Below are 24543 nucleotides of genomic sequence, written 5' to 3' on the forward strand. Positions count from 1 at the left end.
GTGCTTGCAAGAGATTTCACATCATTCGCCTGCTTCCTATGGTCCTAGGGACCTCAGGTATCACAATGAGAGAACACCTATCATGGGGATGTGAAAAGAGGAGTTGTTCAAGCTCTCAGTGACACAGGGAAGTACTCACTGTGAAATGTTTGGATTGGAGGTTATTCTTACTTATTGCAAATTTCATGATGTTTAATGTTCCCTTTATAATGTAATGAATTCATTATCAATAGCTATTAGTCAATGTATTTGCCCATGAGATATTCATACCACCATTTTGTTTTCTCCACGGAAGAGATTTCTCTGGGGTTGTGGGTAGAGATTCACACAGAAGGAAAGATAACATTGCCACAAAACTTTACTTCATCCTTCTAGAATAACAAACACCTCTAACAAAAGGATTACAGAAAATTCCCATTTAAATGTCTCTTCTCCAGATTAGGCTCAAGAACACTTCGGTATAATTTGTTTTCTGAGCTGTGCTGGCTTAGTGCTTGCCAGAAGATGTGTTTCAGGGAGACTCTTTTGGTGGAGTTGTCTGATTGGATGCCACAGATACTGTCTAGGTCTGGAATCTGGAGCCCTCCATATTTGAACTCATATGCTCCCAGTCAACTCATTCCCTTTCTCTGACTCTTCTTTCACTTCCCTAAGAGCAGGAAAGAATGCCCCTTGTTACTCATCTCTGCCATTCTCTTCCCCACGGCTCTAAGATTCTCAGATATTGGAAAAATACTATTGTCTTCTCAGTGCCTTGTACCTTCCTCTGTACCAACATCCTCCTCCTTCTTTCCTGTATATACAGTAATTCTGCTTCACAGAGGGTCCTTGTTCTCACTTTTAGGATTCAAAGTTTTTCACATAGGCTTGATTAATCCTTGGGGATGGTGGGGGTAGGGAATGGGTAAGTGAGCCTGTTGAGTAAGAATCCCTCATATAGGGAGGGATGGATTGAGGAAGGAAGAATTGATGAGCAGCAGAGAGGGTCCAGTTGTGCTTATATGCCATCAATTTATAGTGGGTAAATTAGCCCACTAATATGTTAATATAGGGAAATCAGTTCATAATGTATAAGATAATCAGATCATTAATATATTAATATATTGATTTTTTCAGTTATCCTCAAATTATTTCTTACTTTAGTGTCCCCAGTGAAACCATTATCACTTCAATGGCAGAGACTCATGCTTTCTCTCCCATGCCCCCTAAGTCTTCTAGCCCCCAAAACTTGAGGTTCTATACTAAGTAGGTCCTTCAATGACCACCCAGTCCCTCCTCACTGCCTCCTGAGGGGAAACTTATTTAGGAAGTTGGCATCCAGGTCTTGCAATACTGGCATATTCCACAGGCTCCCTGGGGATATGAGTGGAACCAGGGTTATGCTCCATCTGTGTATTGGCATAGATTGAATCTCCAAGGCTGAGCTGTGTTGCATGCATCAACGAGGCATATTGGATGACCTCAGAATCTTCTTCTTGCATTTCTACAGTGATGTCCTAGGAGCCAGAGAGAGAGGGAAACCATCAACTAGAAAGTAGAGATCAGGGTGAGAGAAGCTGCTGGTGCCAAATTTGGTGTCCTCAAGGTTGGGGGGTGAGGTAAAAGAGAGAGAAGTGAGACACTATAATGGAGGAGGCGAACATGCCTAGGAAACATACTTGGGAATGTCATAGAGTCACATATAAAATATTGGAGCTGTTTAGTATATTTCCCTCAATTTATGTAGGAGAATACTGAAGCCACACAAGGGGAGATACCTTTCCTAACACACAGAGTTTGTTGTATGGCCAGAACTAGATCCAAGATTTCCCAGTCACATTCATTCATTCAACAAGCATTTATGAAGCAACTATTATGTGTCTGGTACCAGGCTAATTGTGTCAATCAACATTTGCCAAGTGGTTATTATGTGCTGGGTACTGTGCTAAGTGCTGTTATTTTAATTGGATACTGGGGAATTACATGACATAGCTTATGAGGTAATAATGTCATACTAGGGAATTCAGATCAAGTCCAACCTAAGGAATCGACAGTGAATTCTGTAACTGCCATACACAATGGAAATAGTATATGAGGTCAATCATGCAGCACACTGTTCACAATGTGCATTGGGACCTTGGCTTCAGTTCTAGATCTTTCAGGAACTCCATTTCCCGACACTCTCTTTTGTCTATGTTGCTATGACATTATTTTATTCTCCTCCTTCCTGTCAAGCCATTCCTTCTCATTCACCTTGGCTGAATCTTCATCCAGATTACATTCACAAATAGTGAGCATTCCCTAGGACTTTATCCCAGACTCTCTTTTTTTTTTCCTTTTTGCCTATTTCACTTCGTGATCTCATCAGCTCCCATGGATTTGTCAACTCTGTGCTAACGATACTGAGATTTGCTAATCCAACCCTTACTTCTCTCATAAGCTCCAGACTCAAATTTCCAACTGCCTATTGGACATCTGGAGCTGGATATCCATACAGTATTTCACCACATAATCCTCACACCCTCTTGTTTTCAGTCCATAAGTTGCTTTATTACTTTTCGTTGTGTAATCGTCACATGGCAAAATTCTGTTGGTCATGCCACGTGAAAGATAAACAGAGCAGCAATGTATTCACCAGTGGCATATGGATACACATTTATCTTTCACACATTGTGACTGTAGAATTCTTGGCGCATGTGCATTGTCAGTGTATTTCTGAAAGTCGACTTGTGGAGTTTGATTAGTGTTGAAGTATTAACAGTATTATCACTCAACCCAATGAAGAACCTTAGGCACAAGGGGAGTGGGTGGGCAGGTGAGACTGCCTTGCGGAAGTTGTTGAACGTGGTGAAACTTGCATCTTTCTGCATTAGCTAAACTGTACAGTTTGCCAGTGACACATTAATGTGCGAAGCATTTCTTTCTCATTATGAGTTTAATCTTGCACCAAAGATAGTTTAGTAATAAATGATTTTTACCTAATGGTCACACCCCACTTTTTTTGCAAAAAAATTGAGCATAAATATTGATGATAATTATGCAGTGAAATACAGTGTGTGTGTGATTGTCCTTTGTTGCAAAAGAAGACCATGCCATGAGAGAAATGATGTCATGACTTGCACTTGACTTTATTTTGAGTGAGGGAGGGCTGTGTAGGTCACCAGCCTCACTTCTCCTCCAGAGCCCTCTGAATCCAGTGACCAAATATTCATCAGGATGACTGGAGATGACCCAGGATGAGGCAGTTGGGGTTAAGTGACTTGCCCAAAGCCACATAACTAGTGAGTGTCAAGTGTCTGAGGTGAGTTTTGAATTGAGGTCCTCCTGACTCCTGCACTGTTACTGTATCCACTGCATCACCTAGCTGCCCTGTGAAATATGGTATTTCAAACTTAAAATGTCTAAAACTGAATTAATTGTCTTTCTCCCCAAATCCCTTTTCCAAACTTACCCATTACTATATAGGGTATTACCATCTTTCCAGTAACAGAAGCTCATAACCTAGGTATCATTCTTAATTCTCTCTCCCTCCCTCCCTCCCTCTCTCCCTCTCTCTCTCATCTTCTATGGCCAATTTGCTGCCAAGTCCCCTGTTAATTTGAACTTCATTATATCTCTCTCACATACCACTTTCTCCCTTTTGACACAGCCACCACCCTAATACAGTCCCTTATCAACTTGTTGTTATTCAGTTGGTTTTCAGTCATTTCCAGCTCTTCATGACCTTCATGATAGGTTTTCCTGGCAAAGATACTGGCGTGGTTTGCTATTTCCTTCTCCTTCTCATTTGACAGATGAGGATACTGAGGCAAACAGTTGGTCTTCCTGCCTCAAGACTTCCCCCATTCTAGTTCATCCTTCACTCAGCTGAGAAAGTGATCTTCTTAAAGCTCATGTCTGATTATGTCATCCACCCCCACCCACCTTCAAATCCAGTCAACACCAGTGGTTCTTTATCACCTCCAGGACAAAATATACCATCCTTTGACATTCAAAGCCCTTCACAATTTGATACTCTCCACCTTTTTAGTTTACTTACTTCTCAATCCTACACCCCTGAAGTATTCTGTGATCCAATGACACTGGCTTCCTTGCACAAGACAATCTATATCTTAATTTGGTTCATTGTTGCTGGTTGCTCCCCATACCTGGAATTCTCTCCCTCCTCATTCCCACCTTCTGACTTACCTGCCTTCCTTTAAGTCTAAGCAAGAATCACATCTTCTATAAGAAGTCTTTCCCAGTCCCCCTTATGTTAGTGCCTTTTCTCTGTTGATTATCTCTAGAGAGCCAGTCAAGAAGCACTTATGAAACACACACTATGTGCTAGGCATGAAGGATACAAAGGAAAACTAAAGACTGACCATCCTTCCTCTCAAGGAATTCATAGTCTAATGGAGAGAAGAAAATAATACAACTTTGTGTAAGCAATCTGAAGAGAGGTTAAAGTGAAAATAATCTATATTTCTGCACTTTCTGTGATTTATCCTCTCTAGATTTAATGCCAGAGGAACCACAGAGGTCACTGAGTCACACCCTCCCTCCATTTTCATTTTACAGGTGAAGAAACTGTGGCCAAGGGAGTTACATTTTGACCTACCCAAGATGACACAGCCAGGACTTATCTGTAGTGAGGTTCAAATCTATGTCTTTCTCCCTCTGAGACTAGTCGTCTACTAGTCATCATTCTAACTTGCTGTGTGACTGAAAAAGTCAATTAACCTCTATAGATCTTTGGTTCCTTATTTATAATATGAGAGGTTTGGACCAGATAATCCCTAAATTCTTTTCCCTTTCTAGTCCCTCTGATCCTGTATTCTGTTTGGAGGTGGTTTTTTTTTTTTTTTTTTCATTTTTCGGTCCAAGATAATGATTTCACTGGGAAACTCCAAAGGAGGAAATTCCCTTTACCAATGCATATCAGCCTCCGTTTTATAACTTACAATCTTAAGAGCATTAGTTGTCTTGGACCCCCAAGGGGCTAAGTGATTTTTTCCAAGGTCACCCACCCAGTGTGTGTCAGAGGCAGGACTTGACACTAGGTCTTCTCTCCCCAGTGGCCAGTTGTCTATCCACTGGGTCATGCTGTTCTATGCCATGGAGAGAACCCCCTCCCTCTCCAGGTCCTAGGACTGTTGTCAGAGGCAAATGAGTTAAGGTATGTGAAGTTGTATTGAAAGGCACAATGCTCTGTAGAAACAAGTAAAGGATGTTTATTACTTACCCTGGCCTTTTTCTTCTGCTCCTCAAGGTCATCATAGACATGATGGCCATCATCATCACCTGTCAAAGCACATGTCTTTAGAGGACCTGCCCTTTAGGAGGAAGCTGAGATCTATTTCATTTCCCTTACCTCCCCCAAATTGGGATCTATCTACTGAAAAAGTGTTTGCTATGTTTCATGGTACTTTTCCCCCTTTCCCCAATCAAAACTTTCCTGCTTTATTTTCCACTTCTACTTAGTGTCCCAAAGAGTATCTGTGTATGCTTGTGCGTTGAATGAGAGAGAGAGAGAGAGAGAGAGAGAGAGAGAGAGAGAGAGAGAAAGAGAGAGAGAGATAATGATAGAGAAAAAGAGAGAGAGAGGTAGAGAGACAGACAGACAAAGAGACAGAGATGAAGACAGAGAGTGACAGAGGCAAAGAAAGACAGAAAGAGACAGAAACAGAGAGAAAATGAGATAGAAACAGAGACAGACAGTGAAAAATGAAAGAAATGGAAGAAAAAGGAAGGAAGAAAGAAAGAAAAGAAAGAAACTGGGAGAGAGACAAATTAACAAAGTGAAAGCCAAAGAGAGTGATAGAAGAAAACAGAGAAAGGGAAAGAGAGATAGCATGGGGAGAGGCTGACAGAGACAAAAAGGGAGATAGAGATAGAGAAAGAGAAAATCAGAGAGGGAGAAATCAAGTTTCTTCTCTATTGAGAAGCCTTTAGTGGCTGTTCACTATCTCTTGAAAAAAGAATTTCTGGCTTGGCATCAAAGCATTCTGCTTTCTAACTTTCAGCTAGGATTTCCAGCCTCTTTTCATATTACTCATCATTGACTCCACTGCATCTTTCTCATCATGTTCTGTCTCTATGCCATACACATGATGCCTCCTAGGCTTAGAATCAGACTTCTCATCCCTTAAACCCATCTTCCTCTATTGAAGTCCCTCTATTGTTCCCTGGCTCAGGCCGGGTGACACCTGACCTATGAGGTCTTTCTTGATCCCTTCACACTCAGGCCCCTAATTGGGCTCAAAGTGATCTCTTCCTTTTCAAAGTTATGTTTTTGCTGGATCTCAGTCGCTACTGTCTTTCACTTTTTCTCTTTTTCTCTTTATTCATAAACATCTTTCCATCCATAACAAGGAGGATTCTAAGCTAAAGTCCTGGAGGATAGGCTTTGGGGCACGTCTTTCTTTGTATCCCCCACACCTGCCATATTGCCTTATAAACTGGAAATCCTTAATAAATGTTAGTGACTTTAAATTGAATTCTGGGAAATGGGATAAAAAAAGAGCAAAAGGGAAAAGTTGTTTCCATAGGAAACTCTTCTTTACTAAGATTTCTAGGAATTCATTCATTCATTTTATATATGGTGATTGACTACCTTTTATGTGCAAAACACTTTGCTAAGTTCTGAGAATGAGGGGGAGGGAGGAAAGGGAAAAGGACTAAACACTGATATAATGCCTACTATGTGCCAGGCCTTGTGGTTTTACAAATATTACCTCACTTGACCCTAAGAACAAACCTTTGAGACAACTTGTGCCTGAATGAAAGAAAGATGAAAAAGAAGGAAAATAGAATCTGGCTCTGTGAAGCTCCTGCTTTACAGGGGGTCAGATAAGAAAAGCATACACTAACTGTAACAAAAATTATAATGATTTAATTGTCATAGAGGAGAAAAAACAGGATCCAGAGAGTAGCATCCACAGTCTGTGGAGCCTTGGGTTCATCTTCCCTTAGCCACTGAGTCAACGGAAGTAAAGGAGGGAGGGCAGGAGGGAGCTGAGGGTTCCTTGGGAAGAGGCTAAGTGACCACACGTATCTTACCTGTCCCCTGTTTTCTGGAGATTTTCACAGCATACATGATGCCCGCACTGAGGAGCCCAACTAGGAGCAAAATGACCAGCACTGAGCCCCAAATGATGAATTTCTGGTTGTCTCTCGGGCTAATGGGAAGGGAGACCAGTTTGGTGAGACAATATCAGACAAAATAAGATCACTCTGGGGAAGACTGTGTGCCCTTTGTCTGAGGAAACAGAAGAGCCTAGTTTTGTCTTTGGGCTTCTTACCACTCTTCTCCACAGGTGCCCACAGGAAACCTCAAGTTCCTCCTCCCTCCTCAGTGCCCTGTTGCAGGGCCTGACCAGTTAAATCCAAGCAGGACTCCACATTCCGTATCTTTCTGAGAATTTCTCCCCTATCAAACATGATATTTGTAAAGCACTTAACCCAATGCCTGGTATATAGTAGGTAGGCTCTTAAAAAGTATGTGCCTCCTTCCCTCACCAAAAATTAGCTGTTCTTACTATAATATTTCACTCCCATCCTAGGATACTTCTAACTGAATTTCCTGTGCTTTCAATATCACATCCGACATGTCCAAAACAAACTCATCATCTTCTTCCAAACTCTTTTAAACTTCAGCATTATACTTGAGTATACATTTTACACTTCTTATTCTCATCCCACCCATATCCAATCAGTTGTCAATTCTTTCCATTTCTATCTTATATCAAACAATTCATATCATTTTCCTTATATCAATAAGTCAACATGAATTTATTAAACACGTACTATATGTTAGATACTGTAAGGATACAAAGCACTGAGGTACAAATAATGAGACAATCCTTACTCTCAAGAAGTTTATATTTTATTGAGGAGACAACACATTCATGAATGTTACTCAGAAGAAATACAAAACATTTAAACTCAAGGCAGTTAGAGAGAGAGTGAGGGCACTAATATTTGGCGAGATCAGGAAAGGCTTCTTATAGAAGATGATTCTGGAGCCTTGAGGAAAGAGAGAGAATTCCTTTGAGGCCAAGATGAGGAGGGGATGCATTCTAGCATTGGGGACAACCCATGCAAATGTTTGGAACTGGGAGATGGGTCAATGTGTGAGAGAAACAGAGAGAAGATCAATTTGGTTGGCTTGTAAAGAAAGAAAAGAGATTTAATATGTAATTAGGCTAAAAAGATAGACTGAGCCCAAGTTGTGAAGAGATTTAAAATCCAAAGGAGAGAAGATTATGATATTTTGTTCTAGAGGTAATAAGGAGAGAGTGGAGTTTATTGAGTTAGGGTGTGACATGGCCAGATCTGTACTAAAAGAATATTTCTCTGGCAGCTTCATCGACGATGAGAGAGTTAGGACAGGAGATCAATATAGGAAGGTGTTGCAATAGTCTGGGCAAGAGGTGATGAGTACTTGAAACAAGTTGATGACTGTGAGTAGGAAGAAAGCATTAGAAGAGAATTATTATGGAGGCACAAATGGGCAACGTTGTATATGTACATATATACTAACACACTGCATACATACACATAGATGACAATGTCTATATATTCATATATGTGCACATATATCTATCTGATGTGCACAATATGCATATATCATACTGTGACTGATGCACATGTACACATATACAAGGCAATCAGGTGGCTCAGTGGATAGAGTGGATAGTACTCAGAGTGAGTAAGATCTGAGTTCAGTCTCAAACTCACACACTTACTAGTTGTGTGATCCTGGGCAAGTCAATTAACCCCTATGTTCCTCAGTTTCTCATCTGCAAAATGAGGACATATTAGAGAAAGAAATGGTAAACTACATCAGTATTTTTGCCAAGAAAAACCCATGAATATAGACCACAAATTCATGATGATTCAGATATGACTGAAAAACCTTAAAACAACACAACACCTTCATGTATATATTTACATATATAAATGCATACATATGCACATGTATGTATATTCTCACACACATACATATACAGGCTATTTCAAAAGTCCTATCGAAATTTTAAGCTTGAATACCTTCAGAAGTGATTTGTTATAACTATGTCATAAACTTATTTTTTCAATCTGAAAAGTTAACTATTAAATCTCAAAGTATTATATCATTAATAAATTTTAGAACTTTTAATAAACTTTCATCACTTGCTACTCAGCCCCTGAAATTATTGCACTTGTAATCCTAGCCTCAAAATCATCCAAAAAAATTAAGTTTCAATAAATACATGACAGTTTGATGCGACCACACAAGAGAAAGTCTAAGGAAGATAGATCATGTAACTGAAGGAACCGAGCAGGAATAACTCCTTTACCATTTACTGGGCTGAGAAGTGTCATCAAGAAACTTTTGCACATGAAATACCTAATGCAAAATCTTTTTTAAATTAAAATTTTGTTATTTAAAATCCACAAAATGAATTAACTGTAAAATAAATTTAAATAATTAATCTTTCAAAATCATTTTTAAAATTTCATTACATGTATACTTCTGAAGTTATGCAAGTGCAAAACTGCATTAAATTATGGGGACATGCTAGATTTACACATGCATAGGTGTGTATATATATCTACATATACATACAAACATATATATATATATACATATATATATATATATATATGCATAAATACAGAGACACACATGGCTTTCTCCTCTGATAGAGCACAAGCTATTTGAGAGCAGGAATCACTTCATTTTCAGTATTTGTATACATGGCACATAGTAGGGGCTTGATAGATATTTATTGAATGATAAGATTATAGAATCACAGATTTAGAGCTAGCAGGGACTTTAGAAGCCATGGAGATTGAGCCCATCCTCATTCTAAAGATGACAAAACTGACATTCATAGAGGCTGAATCACTTGCCCAGGGTCACACAAGTAATTCAAGTCAAAGTCAGGATTGAGCAGGGAAGTGGCACAATGGATAGAGTGTTTGACTTATCTTTCTGAGCTCCAATCTGACCTCGGACACTCAGTAACTGTGTGACCATAGGCAAGTCACTTAACCTGTTTACCTCAGTTTCCTCATTTGTAAAATGATCTGAAGTAGGAAATGGCAAACCACTCCAGTATCTTTGCCAAGAAAACCCCAAATGCGTCACAAAGAATCAGACAGAACTCAACAACTGAGCAAAAACAACAATAATGAGAGCTAAGCCATGAAGGAAACTAGTGATTCTTAGAGATAAAGTTGAAGAGGGAGGGCATTTCAGGCATGAGAGATAGTCAAGAGTAAAGACAGGAAATGGAGTGTGATATAAGAAGAATAGCTGACTTGCTATGATTTTTGCCTTGGGAATTTGCAGAATATGAAGGGGAATTTCTTTATAAATGTAGGTGTGACCCACATTCTGAAGGCTTTTAGATACCAACATAGGAACCTGTATTATATCCTGAAGGCAATAACACCCCACTGGATTTTCCTGAAGGATGTGGTGAAACCTATGCCATTGTAGTACCATCTGGTAGGTCTAAGGAAGATGGATTAGGAGAAACAAAGACTGGAATCAGGGAGAGCAATTAGCAAGCTTTTACAGCAGTCCAACAAGGGATAACAAGGGTCTGAATCTCAAACGTATCTGCAGAAAGCCTTTTCTGTTCTTCTTACACACACACACACACATGCATGCATGCACACATGCACACATACACACACACTATTAATACCTTCACTCTAGGATTGCCTTCCATTTATGTTTTATATTAATATATTTTATATAAATGTTTTTTTCATGTTGTATCTCCCTATTAGAATATGAGCTTCTTGCGGGCAGGGACCAGTGGTTTTGCTTTTTTTGTTTGCCCAGGGACTAGCACAGTGTCCCATCCATAATCAGGGCTTAATAAATGCTTGTTGACTATGTCACTATATCATCTAGGTGATACTCTGTTTTCCAGAGCTGAGGTCTAACAAACAGGCTTTGCCTTGAGTTTGGCATAACAATAATCTCTGGGTGGTCACCCTTTGGCAATGTGTATGTCTTGGACCAGAACCAGGTGTTCACAGACTGAGGGTTTTAGCTTCTCCTTTTTCCCAGGGTTATCCATCATATGTTCACAATCCCTGTTTCTTGTCAATGACAGGTGCTGCAACCCTCTTCCAGTCACAGAATTCTGGTTCTGAACCTGGCAGGGTGGCCATGAGCCTTAAGACTTGAGACAATGACTATTCCCATGGGATACAAGATTTCCTTTACTGTTCCAAGAAATGCCAACCATGAGAACTATCTCAGGATCTAGGAATGATTGGTTTGTGGGCCAACCCCTTTCATGTATAAGTGGCCCTAGCCTTAGAAGCCTTAAGCCCTCCTTTTTAGGAGGAGAGTCTTCCATATGCCCATGTCATTTTCCTTGGTCTGAAATGAATTAAACTTCTCTTTGTGTCCTGCCTCTCCTCTCTCTAGCCTGCTCTACTTGTTTGGTTCTGGCCATCCAAAGGTTGGAGTCTGGTTCTGGTCCAGTTGAAAACTTACTAACCACATCACAGGGGTGGCTATTTGGGTGAAGAAGGGAAGACTGGCAAAAGAGACTGTAGTATCAGAATGAATAAACTGAGTACCTGATTGGATCAGAAGAGTGAAGGAGAGTGAAGAATCACAGATGTCTCTGAGGCTCCCAACCTTGATGACTAGAAGTATTGGAAGCCCTGAGGAGAAATGGGGAACTTGGAAGGAGGGAATGATTTGGAATCAGAGGGCATAGGAGTGAGTGGGGAAGATGATGAGTTCCATTTTGGGCTTGTTTATTTGGAATTGTCTATAGGAAATCGAGTTTTAGATATTGGTGGTGTGTGTCGAAGGCTCAGGAGAGACTAGGGCACAATATATATGTATACATATACACATGTAGATGCATATATATGTGTATGTCTATGTATTTCCACATACACATATATGTCATCTGACCAGACTAAAATTAATTATTTGTTGAATCTTTTAGATAAAGGTTTCTCAACACTTTTTGTGTCCTGGAGTTCTTATTCTGGTAAAGCCTATGGACTCATTCTCAAAACAGTATTTTTAAATGCCTAAAATAAAATTACTCAGGATTAGAAAGAAAACCATTGGTATAGCAATAGAGTTAATTAAAAACAATCATACCAAGTTCATGGATCCTAGGATTAGAATCTTTGTCTTACAGACAATAAAGATGGAGGAAAAGCACTATCAGGCTAGATGAGGAACACTCCCACAAAAGGGACAGATATGAAGGAGAACCCAGCAGAGCAATCAGAGGAACTGAGAGATCTGAAAGAGCAGTTTCCTGAAAACCCAGGAAGGAGTTTCCAAGAGAAAGAGAGGTGGGGGTGGGGCAGAGGTCATCAGTAGAGTCCGATACCTCAGAGATGTCCAGAAGGGTGAATATGAAGAAGAGGAAATTGAGACATCCTTGGTAACCTTGGAAAGAACAGTTTCAGTTGAGTGATGAAGTCAGAAGTAAGGGCTTGAGAAATGAATGAGAGGGGAAGTAGCAGCAACATGATTATTTTTCTGGGCAGGCATATTCTAAGCAATCTTTTCTGGAAGGTAAATTTTCCTGGCTTCACTATTTTGCCTGGTTCATCAATCTCCAAGAGAGAAGAGAAAGGGAAAGGCAATCAGCCATGAGGGAATGCTGCCCAACTCATCAAGAAGAGAGACTTGTTTAATGGAGAAGAGTTTGGGGATTTGTCTGGTTTATGTGGAGATGAGGAAGTGGGATAAAACATACCCACTGTCCAAAATGTAGTGGTGCAGGAGGAAGAAGGCGTAGTATAGGACACAAGGCAATGTGGGTTCAGGATTGAAAAATGCCAGGCCAAGGCTAAGAGAAATTAGATATCAAGTCATCCTAGACATGGAAATGAAAAAGAGGGAAAATTAGTAATTACAGTTTCACTAGGCCCAAGGGAAATCTCATTTCCAGAATGGAAGGCTGGAAAGATATGACCTTAAACTAAGAGTCTGGGGCAACACAAGGGAGAACCATATTAACTGCAAAGGCTGGGAGCTCTTGAGACAAAATGGATTTGCAAAAAGGACTTGTACCTGATAGTGGCCAAGGCGGTTCCAGAGGTGGTGAGAGGTGTCTTAGTGGTAGGTTGAGAATGTTTGGCGGTCTTCAATATTGTGGCTGAAAGAAGAACAGAGGAAAGAAATACTTGGCCCTTGAGCCCACACCCTCACCTGCCTCCCCTTCCCTGGAGGGGCCAGAACACTAGACTACTGGCCCCAGTAGGTGCTGGGTCTGGAAAAACCATTAGGCATCTTATGCAGGAATGCTGTGGGGTAATATATTATACTATATCACATCCCATTGCTTATGTGTTGTCAAGTACTCTAGCCTGGAGTTTCTACTGCTCATGTCACCATCAGACTTCTTTGTCACCCCCAGGCACTCTGAGAGTCTGACCTAGGATACTCCTAAGGGATGTTTCCTCTATCCCTTGGGTATAGTGCATGTCCAGAATGAAGGCAATACTAAAAATTCCCAGATGCAGAGCATTTATAATTCACAAAGTGTATTTCCCACACTCATTGTTACAAGCATACACTTCCCTTCCCAGTCCTGTTTTACAAATGAGAAACTAACTCTAGTAGAGGTAGAATGACCTCTCAGGGTAATATAATCAGTTTCACCACTAAAACTTGACCCTATGTCTATTCTTTTCATCAGAACCTGTCAGCATCTGCTCCAACAATATATCTGGTGGAACTCCCTGCCCTGTCTCCTTAGGTCAGAGCTTCAGGCATCCTAAATCACTGAGGCACAATTCTGGTAGTCTGTGTATATGTTGGGAGGACCCTGTTTGTGTCTGTGCCTGTGTAAGCCACAGGTGCATTTGTATGAATGAGTGTGAGTGTGTGACACTGAACATCCAAGACTTAAAAGCCCTGGGACAACTCTTCTGCCCTTCAAGGAATGAGAACAGAGAAGAAAAGGCCCCACTTTCCCCAGGAACCAGGAAGAACTACCATCAAAACCAGGATGTGGAAGTAAATGGGGAGAGGAAGGAAAAATGGAGGTGCAGAAAGCTGAGAGATTGAAAGAGGGTGAGCAGCTTCACCTTGGAGACCCCAGGGAGGACTAAGCTCACATCCTAGCCCTGGGTCATGTCCACCCCAGGTATTTCCTAAGCTCTGCTTGAACTGAAGGGGGTTGAGTTGGTAGGGACTTACCAGGAGCAACCTCCAGCCTGATTTTTTTGATAATGGCAATAGTGTTGCTGGCAAAGTCATAGATTCCACACCAATAGATGCCTGAGTCCTCCACAGTGAGGTAGGACATGGTGATGATGATGGTACCAGTGGAGGTGTCATCCTCCAGGGAGACTCGTGCATCACTACGTTGATCAATGAAGTCTGACATCCTGGTAATTAGTCTATCACACAATCTTCCATTTTCTTGCAGTTTACACCAGGTTTTCCACCTGTTCTCAGCTCTCTGGAGCTTGTAACTGCAGTAGACTGTGAGTGTTTGCCCCTCCTTGTGCTTCATTTGGAACACTTGCTCCTGTGACCCTGAAAAGCAGATCATCAAGTCAGGGGGAGCCCAGCTGGGTCTGACTTGAGTCCCCTCCCTTCCTTATGAGAAGAATATGAACAAGGTCCTGGGAGCTGGTCTCCTTCAATAACATCTTCCAGGAAAACATGCCTCCAAGAGCCAACCCCTCACCAAGGGAGTCCTTAATCAGTGGTGTGCTAGAAGACAACTAACAACCAGTTCTCTCAATGTTTTTTCCCTCTCCCTCTGCCCTCTTCCTCTTCTTCCTTCTGCTTTTTCATTCTTTCCTTCTCTTTTCTCTCCCTTCTGTCACTCTCTGTATATAAACATATCCATTTACATGTACATACTTTTTCCACATTTTAAAGCTTAATCTGCATTAACATTCCCACTGCACCCTTTTTAAGTTAAGTCAATCAATAAAACTATGACTCACCACTTTATTTGCATGCACTGTTTGCCAATTTTAAAAACTGTCACTAAAAATGTAAGCATCAGTTCGTTCCAAGCCAGTGTGAGCTGGCTCTAGCACACCACTGCTCCCATCTCTCCCCAGGCACTCATGGCCACACAACATTGAACTCCCTCCCTCTGCTACTCTCCTGTCCCTTTCCTGCTCCCTGCCAGTCATCACCTCAACCCTTCCCTCACCAACCCCCACTCCCAGATACCCATTAACAGAAAAGGCAGCAGCAGTAGTGGAGCTGCCTGGGCCATCATTCCTCCATTGGTCAAGAGGCAGGGGGCATGGAAGGTGGTCTCTTCAAGCTGTCTTTTGGCTGATGGATGGCAGGAGGGTGTTGGTCTTGACTCTCCACTTCCAGATTCTGAGCCTCTGAGAAGAAAGAAGAAGTAAGAGAGAGTGGGGGGAGATAAGATTGGGGAAGTGGGAGGAGTAGAAGGAGCAGAAGTGCTGACCTACCAGGGGAGGGATGAGATCACTTATGTCTAGGGCATTCCATTGGTCATGGTTCTGATCCTGAGGATAACCTAGAGACCCCCCTCAGGTTAAGTCTTAACCCCTACAACCTCTTCTGGAGCTTGTGGTACACCACAGACTTCTTGATCTCATATGCATCTGTCCCATGTTTAGGTAACCAAAGAGCCTGGGCTTAGGGGAAAGGGTGAAGGAAAGGAGACATGGGCCTAGCACTTCAGCAGGATTCAGGAAAATGGAATTGGAGCTGTCTGGTCTGAGAGGATAACCTCAGACGGATGACAGCTCCTCTGGAGGGGGCGGTCTATATTGGGGCATCAATTCCGGAAGAACCACCAGGACAGGAGCATGCCATCTCCTCACTCCCTCTTCTCCCTGTCCTTTCCCTATGGCCAAGAGAGATCAGTGGGACATGGAGAGACTGGCACATCAACTCATCATCTTCTTCCTCTTCTTCCTGGTCACCCTAATTCCTTCCCAGAAAGACCTCTCTGTCCTTTTTCCATCTCTAGGGAAGTGTTTTGGCTAAAGGGAGTTGGGAGAATGGGGAGGTAGGTGACTACTGAACACACAGTCTTGTGGTTTAATCAGAAATTATTGTCCATCATTCCCCTGGGGAAGAGAGAGGGATATATCTAAGATTGTTTTTCATGTAAGCTATGTATGACAAAATAGCATAAATTAACAGCCAAGAGAAACCCTTTAAGCCAGAAGTCCTCAATGGTCCAAAGACCTTTGGAAGAGAGCAGAGAAGGGAAAGCACTATATGGTCCCTACTATGTATCAGGCACTAAGTTAAGTGTTTTTAGCAAATATTATCTCCTTGACCCTCACAATAACTCATAGAAGTAGGTACTATGCTATCTGTCATTTTACAGTTGAGGAAACTGAGTCAAAAAGAGGATTAATGACTTTGTCAGAGTCACACAACTAATATAATATGAGACTGTATTTGCCTCCAATGGTAATTGACTCCATCCCCAGCATTCTATTTCCTGCACAATCAGGTACCTCTCAGGTCCAAAACCTCTTTTTGCGGTTCTTAATTGATCACAACTATTTACATAATTGTACTAAGATTCTACTTGCCTCTTAAAAAATACCTCCCTTTTCCAACTATCTAACAGTTTGAGTTCAGATTTTTTTTAATGTACTTCAGCTAAAAGAACATGTGGCTACAAATTGAATGGATAGCAGATATGAGAATGTAGTCTTGTCCTATTAAGCCAGACAGTGAAGAGATTTCCATAATTATGTAAAACAATGACACTTGTCACTGATATTGTTTTTTAAGACAGTTGTTTTTAACTTTTAAAAGTACAGAAACATGTAGGAGGTTTATAATTCTTATTATTTAATTGAATTATTTAATGAATATTTGATTGAAACGTATCATTTGTAATTTTTAGTATGGTAAATATCAGTATATATATTCCCTATAAAAACATATTCAGATTCTCAGTAATATTTCAGAGTGTATTTGAGTCCGAAAACAAAAATGTGAAGCATCATTCATTTAAGATTTCATTTGGGATAATGTTCTGAGCAGAAATTCATTTGGTTAACTCTATGTTCTTAAAGCATCTTCTCCATAAGTTCCTGAGAAGGTGGTGAGAGCTGCCATTTCTCATGTGCTGTCTCCTGACCTTGAGAATCTGACCAGCCACAGGTTTGAGACTGAGCTTAGAGAGCAATGAGAACATTCATTGATCTTAAGGAAGATAAAAAGTTAAAGTGAGGCCAGGTTGTATGATCCTCAGCTATGTCAAATATCATGTGGGGAAAGATGAAATCTAGGCCCTGGTCATGTTCATTTTCATGAGACAAGGGAGAACATGAACCTGCATAGCAGGAGACACCATGAGGGTCCATGAACTCTGTTAACCTAATGTCAAAATAGTATCATTGTGTTAATACGTGCTGGTGTGTTCCAGATTAATTTCATGGAACAAACTAATTGATTATGTCAAGAGTAACTTGATCAGAAGATCAGATCTGCTCACTACCAGAAATGGGAAAAATCCATGATGAGATTGCCTTCTGGGAAGAGTGAGAAAGGAGTCTATTGGCTTTCTTTGCAAAGTTTTGAGTCAATCTAACGTAAATGCTTACAAAGGGAGTTAAAAGCTACCCTTAGGGAAATTCCTGATACTATTTCCAGGGTTTACCTTACATCTGTGGGGGAGGAGAAAGAGGGCAATTAGCCACAGCTAGCTAAGTTATCCTATATGATATCCTGACCTGCCTCCTCTTAGCAGGCACTGATTTATATAAGAGCAATAAGTGTGTTGCAGATATATTACTGATAAATATACAGAAAATATGTGAGTTTTTGGTTTTTTCATTTTTCCTATTGAGTTTTTTCTTGAGGTAGATCTCTTGCAATAATTGCTGGGTTCCATATACTGCCCACAAGTGGAAAATGACTAGTTTATCTCCCTCATTTGAAAGATAAGCAAACAGAGGTTCAGAGGACCTAAGCAACTTTTCCAAATGAATAAGAAGCAGAGCTGGGGCTAGACCCAAGTTCTCTCAGATCTCAGGACAATGCTCTTTCAGACACATTGTAATTCCTGGATTCAAAGTTCATGCAAAAGAAGTCTGCTCTTGACCCATTTCTCATAGTGGGGTTATGATCTTCAAGAAAAGACAGGAATAACTTATTTTTTGACCCTTACAAATGGGCTTTTGGTGATTCATAGATGCAGTTGAATAGGAGACCTGTCATTGTTTCTACTCCAGAATTAAGAGCAGAGCCAGGACTGGATAGATCCTGTGGAATGGGAGGAGGGACTGTTTGGGAAGTAATAGATTAGGAATTCTGTCAGTAAGTCAGTCCACAAGCAGATATCAAATTTTCTATGGTCTCCCACTGCATCTGGAGTCATCTTGAGTCATTCAAACCCATATCTGGCCATTGGACCCAGAAAGCTCCCAAGGACAGAGTAAAGCTGGTACCCTTGCACAGTCCCCCCTGTTTAAATCCAATTGGTTATGAGGAACTTTGAATGCCAATTGTGCATTGGCTCTTCAATGTGAGAGGGAGACCCTGGAATGTATTGACAGAACCACATCAGTGTTTGAAGAAATGCAGATTGAATTTCTGGAAGCCAAGATGGCAGAGTAAGCAATAAATTGCTGTCACTCTCCCATATTGACCTCTGAACAACCAGAAAATAGTGCCCCCAGAAAGATCCTGAAACAGCAGAGCCAACAGAAAGATGGGCTGGACCCTCCACATGCCTTAGCATAGCTAGGGGAACTGGCAGACACTAGCCTGGAGAAGCACCAAGCATTAAAGCACAACCTGGCTTGGGCAGGTATTCTCCAGTGGCCAGACCCCAACATGTTTCAATGTAGCCTTGAGGAAATGTAGAAAAATCTCATCTGGTCTTAGCAAACACCACATAACACCAGTAGAATCCCAGTTTAACACCAGACAAACTTCTAGACCCCTTTCAGACTCCTTCCAGCTGCAAGCACCTGTGGTCCCAGCATACAGAGACAGTGACTGGGCCTCTGGCCCCCTGTACAAGAAACTTGGGTCAGTGCCCCATTTACTCCAGCAGGAGAGCTCAACTTTAAAAGGTAGAGATAACCAAACATCATGAACAAAAAGCAGAAACAACCAATGATCATAAATTCTTTCCATGGGGACAGGGAAGATCAACACACAAAGTGAGAGGACAATATTATCAATGTACCCATATCTTAAACCTCAAAGGGTGATATGAACTGGTCTCAAGAACAAAAAGCCTGGTTGGAAGAGTTCAAGAAGGCTTTTAAAAGTCAAATAAGAGAGACACAGAAGAATAATTGTGAAAAGAATGAAAGATAGAGTTAACCACTTGGAAAAGAAAGACACAAAGTGACTGTTGAAAATAGTTCCTTAGAAATGACAATTGGCCAAATGGGAAAAAAAGTACACTGAAATAAGCAACTTCTTAAAAAGCAAAATTGACCAAATGGAAAAGGAAGTGCAACAGCTAACTGATGAAAACAATACGATGAAATTGGAATTAGGCAAGTGGAATGTCATGACTTTATGAGACAGCAACAATCAGTCAAACAAAGTCAAAAGAATGAAAAAATGGAAGAAAACATAAAATACCTCATCGGGAAAGCAACTAATGTTGAAAATAGATCCAGGACAGATAATTTAAGAATTATTGGTTTACCTGTATGTCATGATCAAGAAAAGAGCCTGGACAGCATCTTTCAAGAAATTAACAAGGAAAACTGCCCTGAGGTCATAGAACCAGAGGGTAAAATTGTCATTGATAAAAGCCACCTACCACCTCTTAAAAGAGATCCCAAATTGAAATGACAAAGGAATATGGTAACCAAATTCCAGAATTATCAGATGAAGGAGAAAATACTGCAAGCAGCCAGCAAGAAACAATTTATATATCATGAAATTACAGTCAGGATTACACAGGCCCTGTCACCTTCTACCTTTAAAGGATAGAGGACTTGGAATGTTGTATTCCATATGGCAAAGGAGTTTGGATTACATCTAAGAATCAATGACCCATAAAAATTGAGCATAATCTTTCAGAAAAGAACATGGACATTAAATGAAATAGGGGTCTTCCAAACATTCCTGATGAAAAGACCAACTCTCAACAATAAAAGTGATCTTCAAATGCAAGACTCAAGAGAGATATTAAAAGGCAAACTGGAATGAAAAAAATATATGTATATATTATTCAATAAGTGCAAACTGCAATCACTACATGGAAGGTTAATATTGACTTACTTACTTGAAACTGTATCTTTATTCTGAGAATTGAAGGAGGCATTAAAGGGTAAAGTACATCATATGAAGAGGACTACAGATCTGTTACAGTGGAGGGAAAGAAGGGAATGGAAGTTAAAGATGAACTTTATTTGACTTGTACTCTTAGCTGGTTTGAGTCAAAGAGGGAATAACATACACACTCAATTGGTATAGAAATCTATCTTTTCCTATAGGAAGTAGTGGAGAAAAGGGAAAGAAAAGGGTGGGCAAATTGAGGGAGGAGGTGATCATAAGGAAAACACCAGTGAGGAGGGAAAGGGAGAAAGAGAGAAGAAAGTATAAACAAGGGGGAAAATAGAATGGAGGGAAAGACAGTTAGTAAGCATAACTATGAATGTGAATGGGATGAAGTCTCTCCCAAAATGGAAACAGCAGAGTAGATTAAAAACCATAAGCCTACAATATGTTGTTTACAAGAAACACATCTGAGGGAGAGGAATACACACAGAGTAAGGGTAAAAGCATAATTAATACATTATGCTTCATCTGAAGTAAAAAAAAAAAATAAAGCAATGGTGATTTCAGAAAAATCAAAAGCAAAAATAGATCTAATTAAAAGAGATGAGGAAGGAAACTATATTGTGGTAAAAGGCAACATAGACAGTGAAGTAGTATTGATGCTGGGAAAGGATTTGGGCCCCTAAAAGGAAAAGACCATATCTTTGGGATCTGAACCCCAAAGATCAAAAGCCCCTGAACTTTCCCACAAATTTCATGAACCCATTACCTGAATCCAGATCCCTGGCAATCACCTGAGGCATTTGGCCCACAATAATTCTTTTAACTGCCCTTTCACTGTGGCTCTCTGGCCACTTAACTCCTTCAATCATCTGCACTTGGCTATTTGCTACTCTTAATCCCATCCAGTACTTCACACAGTCTTTCTGTCTCAAAGTGTCTATCTTACCTCCATTAAATTGCTCAGATTCTTAAAATCTGTCCTGCTTGTACTGGCATCAGAAGTACTGCAGATTCATTAGGAGTCAGGCCTGCTTCTCTTGGTGCTACAATAAACTAGCTACTTGGAGTGAAAGAAGGTGAAGTGGTTGAATTCTTTCAAAAACAGACCTGTGCCCAATACCCTCACATTTCAGGTTTTCCAGCACCCCTAGGCTACAACAATGGCATTAGTAAACATACGTGCACCCAAGTGGCATACTATCCAGATTCTTAGGGGAGAAGTTAAGGGAGTTACAGAAAGTAATACTAGCAGGGGATGTCAACCTCCCCCTCTCAGAACTAGATTAATCTAACCACTAAATAAATGAGAAAGAAGATAAAGAGGTGAAAAGAATGTTCAAAAAGGTAGGTATAGTAGAACTCTAGAGAAAATCAAATGGGAATAGAAAGGAATATGCCTTCTCAGGGCTATGTGGCATCTACACAAAAAATTGGTCATGTATTAGGACATAAAAATCTCATAATCCAATTGAGAAAGGCATAAATGTTTATCCTTTTTAGATCGTGATGCAATAAAAATTACATGTAGCAAAGGGCTATGGAAAGATAGGCCAATAATTGAATGGAAATGAAATAATCCAGTCCTAACCAATGAGTGGGTCGAACAACAAATTGTAGAAGCAATCAGCAATTTCATCTAAGAGAATGACAATAATGAGGCAACATTCCAAAACATATGAGATACAGCAAAAGCGATGCTTAGGGGAAGTGTTATATCTCTAAATGCTTATGTGAATAACATAGAGAAAGAGAAGATCAATCAATTGGATGAGCAACTAAAAAAGCTAGAAAAAGAACAAATTATAAACCTCCAATTAATTCCAAAATTAGAAATTCTGAAGACTAAAGGCAAGATTAATAAAATTAGAATTAAGAAGATTATTGAACTAATCAATAAAACTAAGAGTTGATATTATGAATTTAAAAAAATTAAAATAGATAAACCTTTGATTAATTTGATTAAAAAAAGAAGAAAACCAGATTACTAGTATCAAAAATGAAAACAGTGAACTCAGTCTTGGTGAAATGGATGAATAGTCCCAAAAATCTAAATTACTCAGATTAATAGAAGAAGAAATAAAATACTTAAATAACTCCATTTCAGAAAAAGAATTGAAGAAACCATCAATGAACTTCATAAAAAAAAATCTCCAAGTTCAGATGGATTTGCAAGTGAATTTTATCAAGTAGTTAAAGAACAATTAATTCCAACAATATAAAAACTCCTTGGGAAAATAAGAAAAGAAAGAGTCCTGCCAAATTCTTTTTATGATAGAAATATGGTTCTGATACCTAAATTGGGAAGAGCAGAAATAGAGAAAAAAATTATTTCTAATTTCCCTAATGAATATAGATGCAAAAAATTTAAATAAAATATTAACAAAGAGATTACAGCACTTATCATGAGGATAATATACTATGACCAAGTGGAATTTATACCAGGACTGTAGGGCCAGTTCAATATTAGGGAAACTATCAGCATAATTGACCATATCAAAGGCAATCCTAACAGAAATCATATGATTATCTCAATAGATGCAGAGAAAGCTTTTGACAAAATACAACACCCATTAAATATTAAAGAGCATAGGAATAAATAGAGTCTTCCTTAAAATGATAAGCAGTATCTATCTAAATCCATCAGAACACGTTATATGTAATGGGGATAAACTAGAAGCATTTTGAGTAAGTTCAATGGTAAAACAAGCATGTTCATTATCACCTCTGCTATTCAATATTGTATTAGTAATGCTAGTTTTAGCAGTAAGAGAAGAAAAAGAAATGGAAGGAATTAGAATAAGCAAAGAAGAAACAAAGGTAACACTCTTTGGAGATGATATGAGAGTATATTTTGAGAATCCTAGAGAATCAAGTATAATCTACTTGAAATAATAAGCAATGATATCAAAGTAGCAGGATAGAAAATAAAATACATACAAATCACCAGCATTTCTGTTTATTACCAGCAAAAGCCAATAGCAAGAAATAAAAAGAGAAATTATATTTAAATTTGCTGTAGACTTCATGAAATATTTGGGAGTCTACCTGCCAAGATAAAATCAGAAACTATACAAACACCATTACAAACCACTTTTGGCACAAATAAAGTCTGATCTAAATAAATGGAAAAATACCAGCTGTTCATAGGTAGGATAGTCTAAGATAATAAAAATGACAATTCTAACTAAATTAATTTACTTATTCAGTGGCTTACTAATCAAACTACCAAAAATTTACTTTATGGACTTAAAAAAAAATAACCATATTCATCTGGAAGAACAAAAGATCTAGAATATCAAGGGAATTAACGGAAAGAAATGCAAGGAAGGTGCCCTAGCTATACCCAATCTAGAACTGTATTACATAGCAGTAATTGTCCAAACTACTGGCTACTGGCTAAGAAAAAGAGTTGTGGATCAGTGGAATAGTTAGTTGCACAAAACACAATAATTAATGACTATGGTAAACTACTGTGTGATAAACACACAGATTCTAGCTTCTGGGATAAAAACTCATTATTTAACAAAAACTGCCGGAAAATCTGGAAAACTGTATGGCAAAAGCTAGACATAGACGAACATCTTACATCATATACCAAGATAAAGACAAAATGGGTACACAATTTAGATATAAAGGCTTATACTAATAAGAAACAAGAAGAGTAAGGAATATTTTACCTGTCAAATTTGTGAAGAACAGAAGAATTTATGACCAAACAAGAGACAGATAACATTATGAAATACAAAATGAATAATTTTGATTACATTATATTGAAAATTTTTTGCACCAACAAAGACAATGCAACTAAAATTAGAAGGAAAACAGTAAGCTGGAAGCAATTGTAACAGCCAGTGACTCTGATAAAGATCTCAGTTCTCAAATATATAGAGAACTGAATCAAATTTATAAGAATACAAATGATCCCCCAATTGATAAATGGTCAAATGATATGTACAAGCAGTATTCAGAGGAAGAAACTAAAGGTCTCTATAGTCATATGAAAAAATGCTCTAAATCACTATTGAATAGAGAAATGCAAATCAAAGCAACTCTGAGGTACCACATCACACCTATCAGACTGGCTAACATGACAAAACAGGAATATGATAAATTTTGGAGAAGATGTAGGAAAACTGGGACATGAATAGATTTTGTTGGAGGTATGGACTGAGATCTAACCATTCTGGAGAGCAATTTGGAACTATGTGCAAAGGGTTATAAGACTGTGCATACCTTTTAACCTAGCAATACCACTACCATGAGTGTATCCCAAAAAGATCATAAAAATGGGAAAAGAACCCACATGTACAAAAATATTTATAGAATTGTAGCCTACAAAGAGCCTACAACAGCCATGAATATGTCAG

General features: G+C 39.4%; 1 protein-coding gene across 2 annotated transcripts; it reads right to left on the bottom strand.

The window, feature by feature from the left end:
- Positions 1–340: 340 nt before the first annotated feature.
- LOC140526099 (natural cytotoxicity triggering receptor 2-like) lies at positions 341–15305 on the bottom strand. 2 transcript variants are annotated; one of them, XM_072642039.1, is made up of 6 exons: positions 15149–15305; positions 14153–14494; positions 13022–13106; positions 7021–7139; positions 5204–5262; positions 341–1496 (listed from the first exon to the last, which is right to left on the bottom strand). In XM_072642039.1, the coding sequence occupies exons 1-6, from the start codon at positions 15195–15197 to the stop codon at positions 1299–1301; spliced, it is 852 nt and encodes a 283-aa protein (XP_072498140.1). In that variant the 5' UTR covers positions 15198–15305; the 3' UTR covers positions 341–1298. The 2 variants fall into 2 exon arrangements, with proteins under 2 accessions (XP_072498140.1, XP_072498141.1); XM_072642040.1 differs by lacking the exon at positions 341–1496 and adding an exon at positions 3513–4370.
- Between the last annotated feature and the right edge of the window lie 9238 nt (positions 15306–24543).

Source organism: Notamacropus eugenii, chromosome 2, assembly GCF_028372415.1.
Source record: "Notamacropus eugenii isolate mMacEug1 chromosome 2, mMacEug1.pri_v2, whole genome shotgun sequence".
NCBI lineage: Eukaryota > Metazoa > Chordata > Mammalia > Diprotodontia > Macropodidae > Notamacropus > Notamacropus eugenii.

Excerpts from the sequence above, each read along its gene's own strand:
- LOC140526099 (XM_072642039.1), bottom strand. The coding sequence starts at position 15,197 with ATGATGGCCCAGGCAGCTCCACTACTGCTGCTGCCTTTTCTGTTAATG. Across the intron at positions 13,107-14,152 it reads CAGGCTGGAGGTTGCTCCTG|CCACAATATTGAAGACCGCC; the intron begins GTAAGTCCCTAC and ends TTCTTCTTTCAG. Across the intron at positions 7,140-13,021 it reads ACCGCCTTGGCCACTATCAG|CCCGAGAGACAACCAGAAAT; the intron begins GTACAAGTCCTT and ends CCTTCCCATTAG.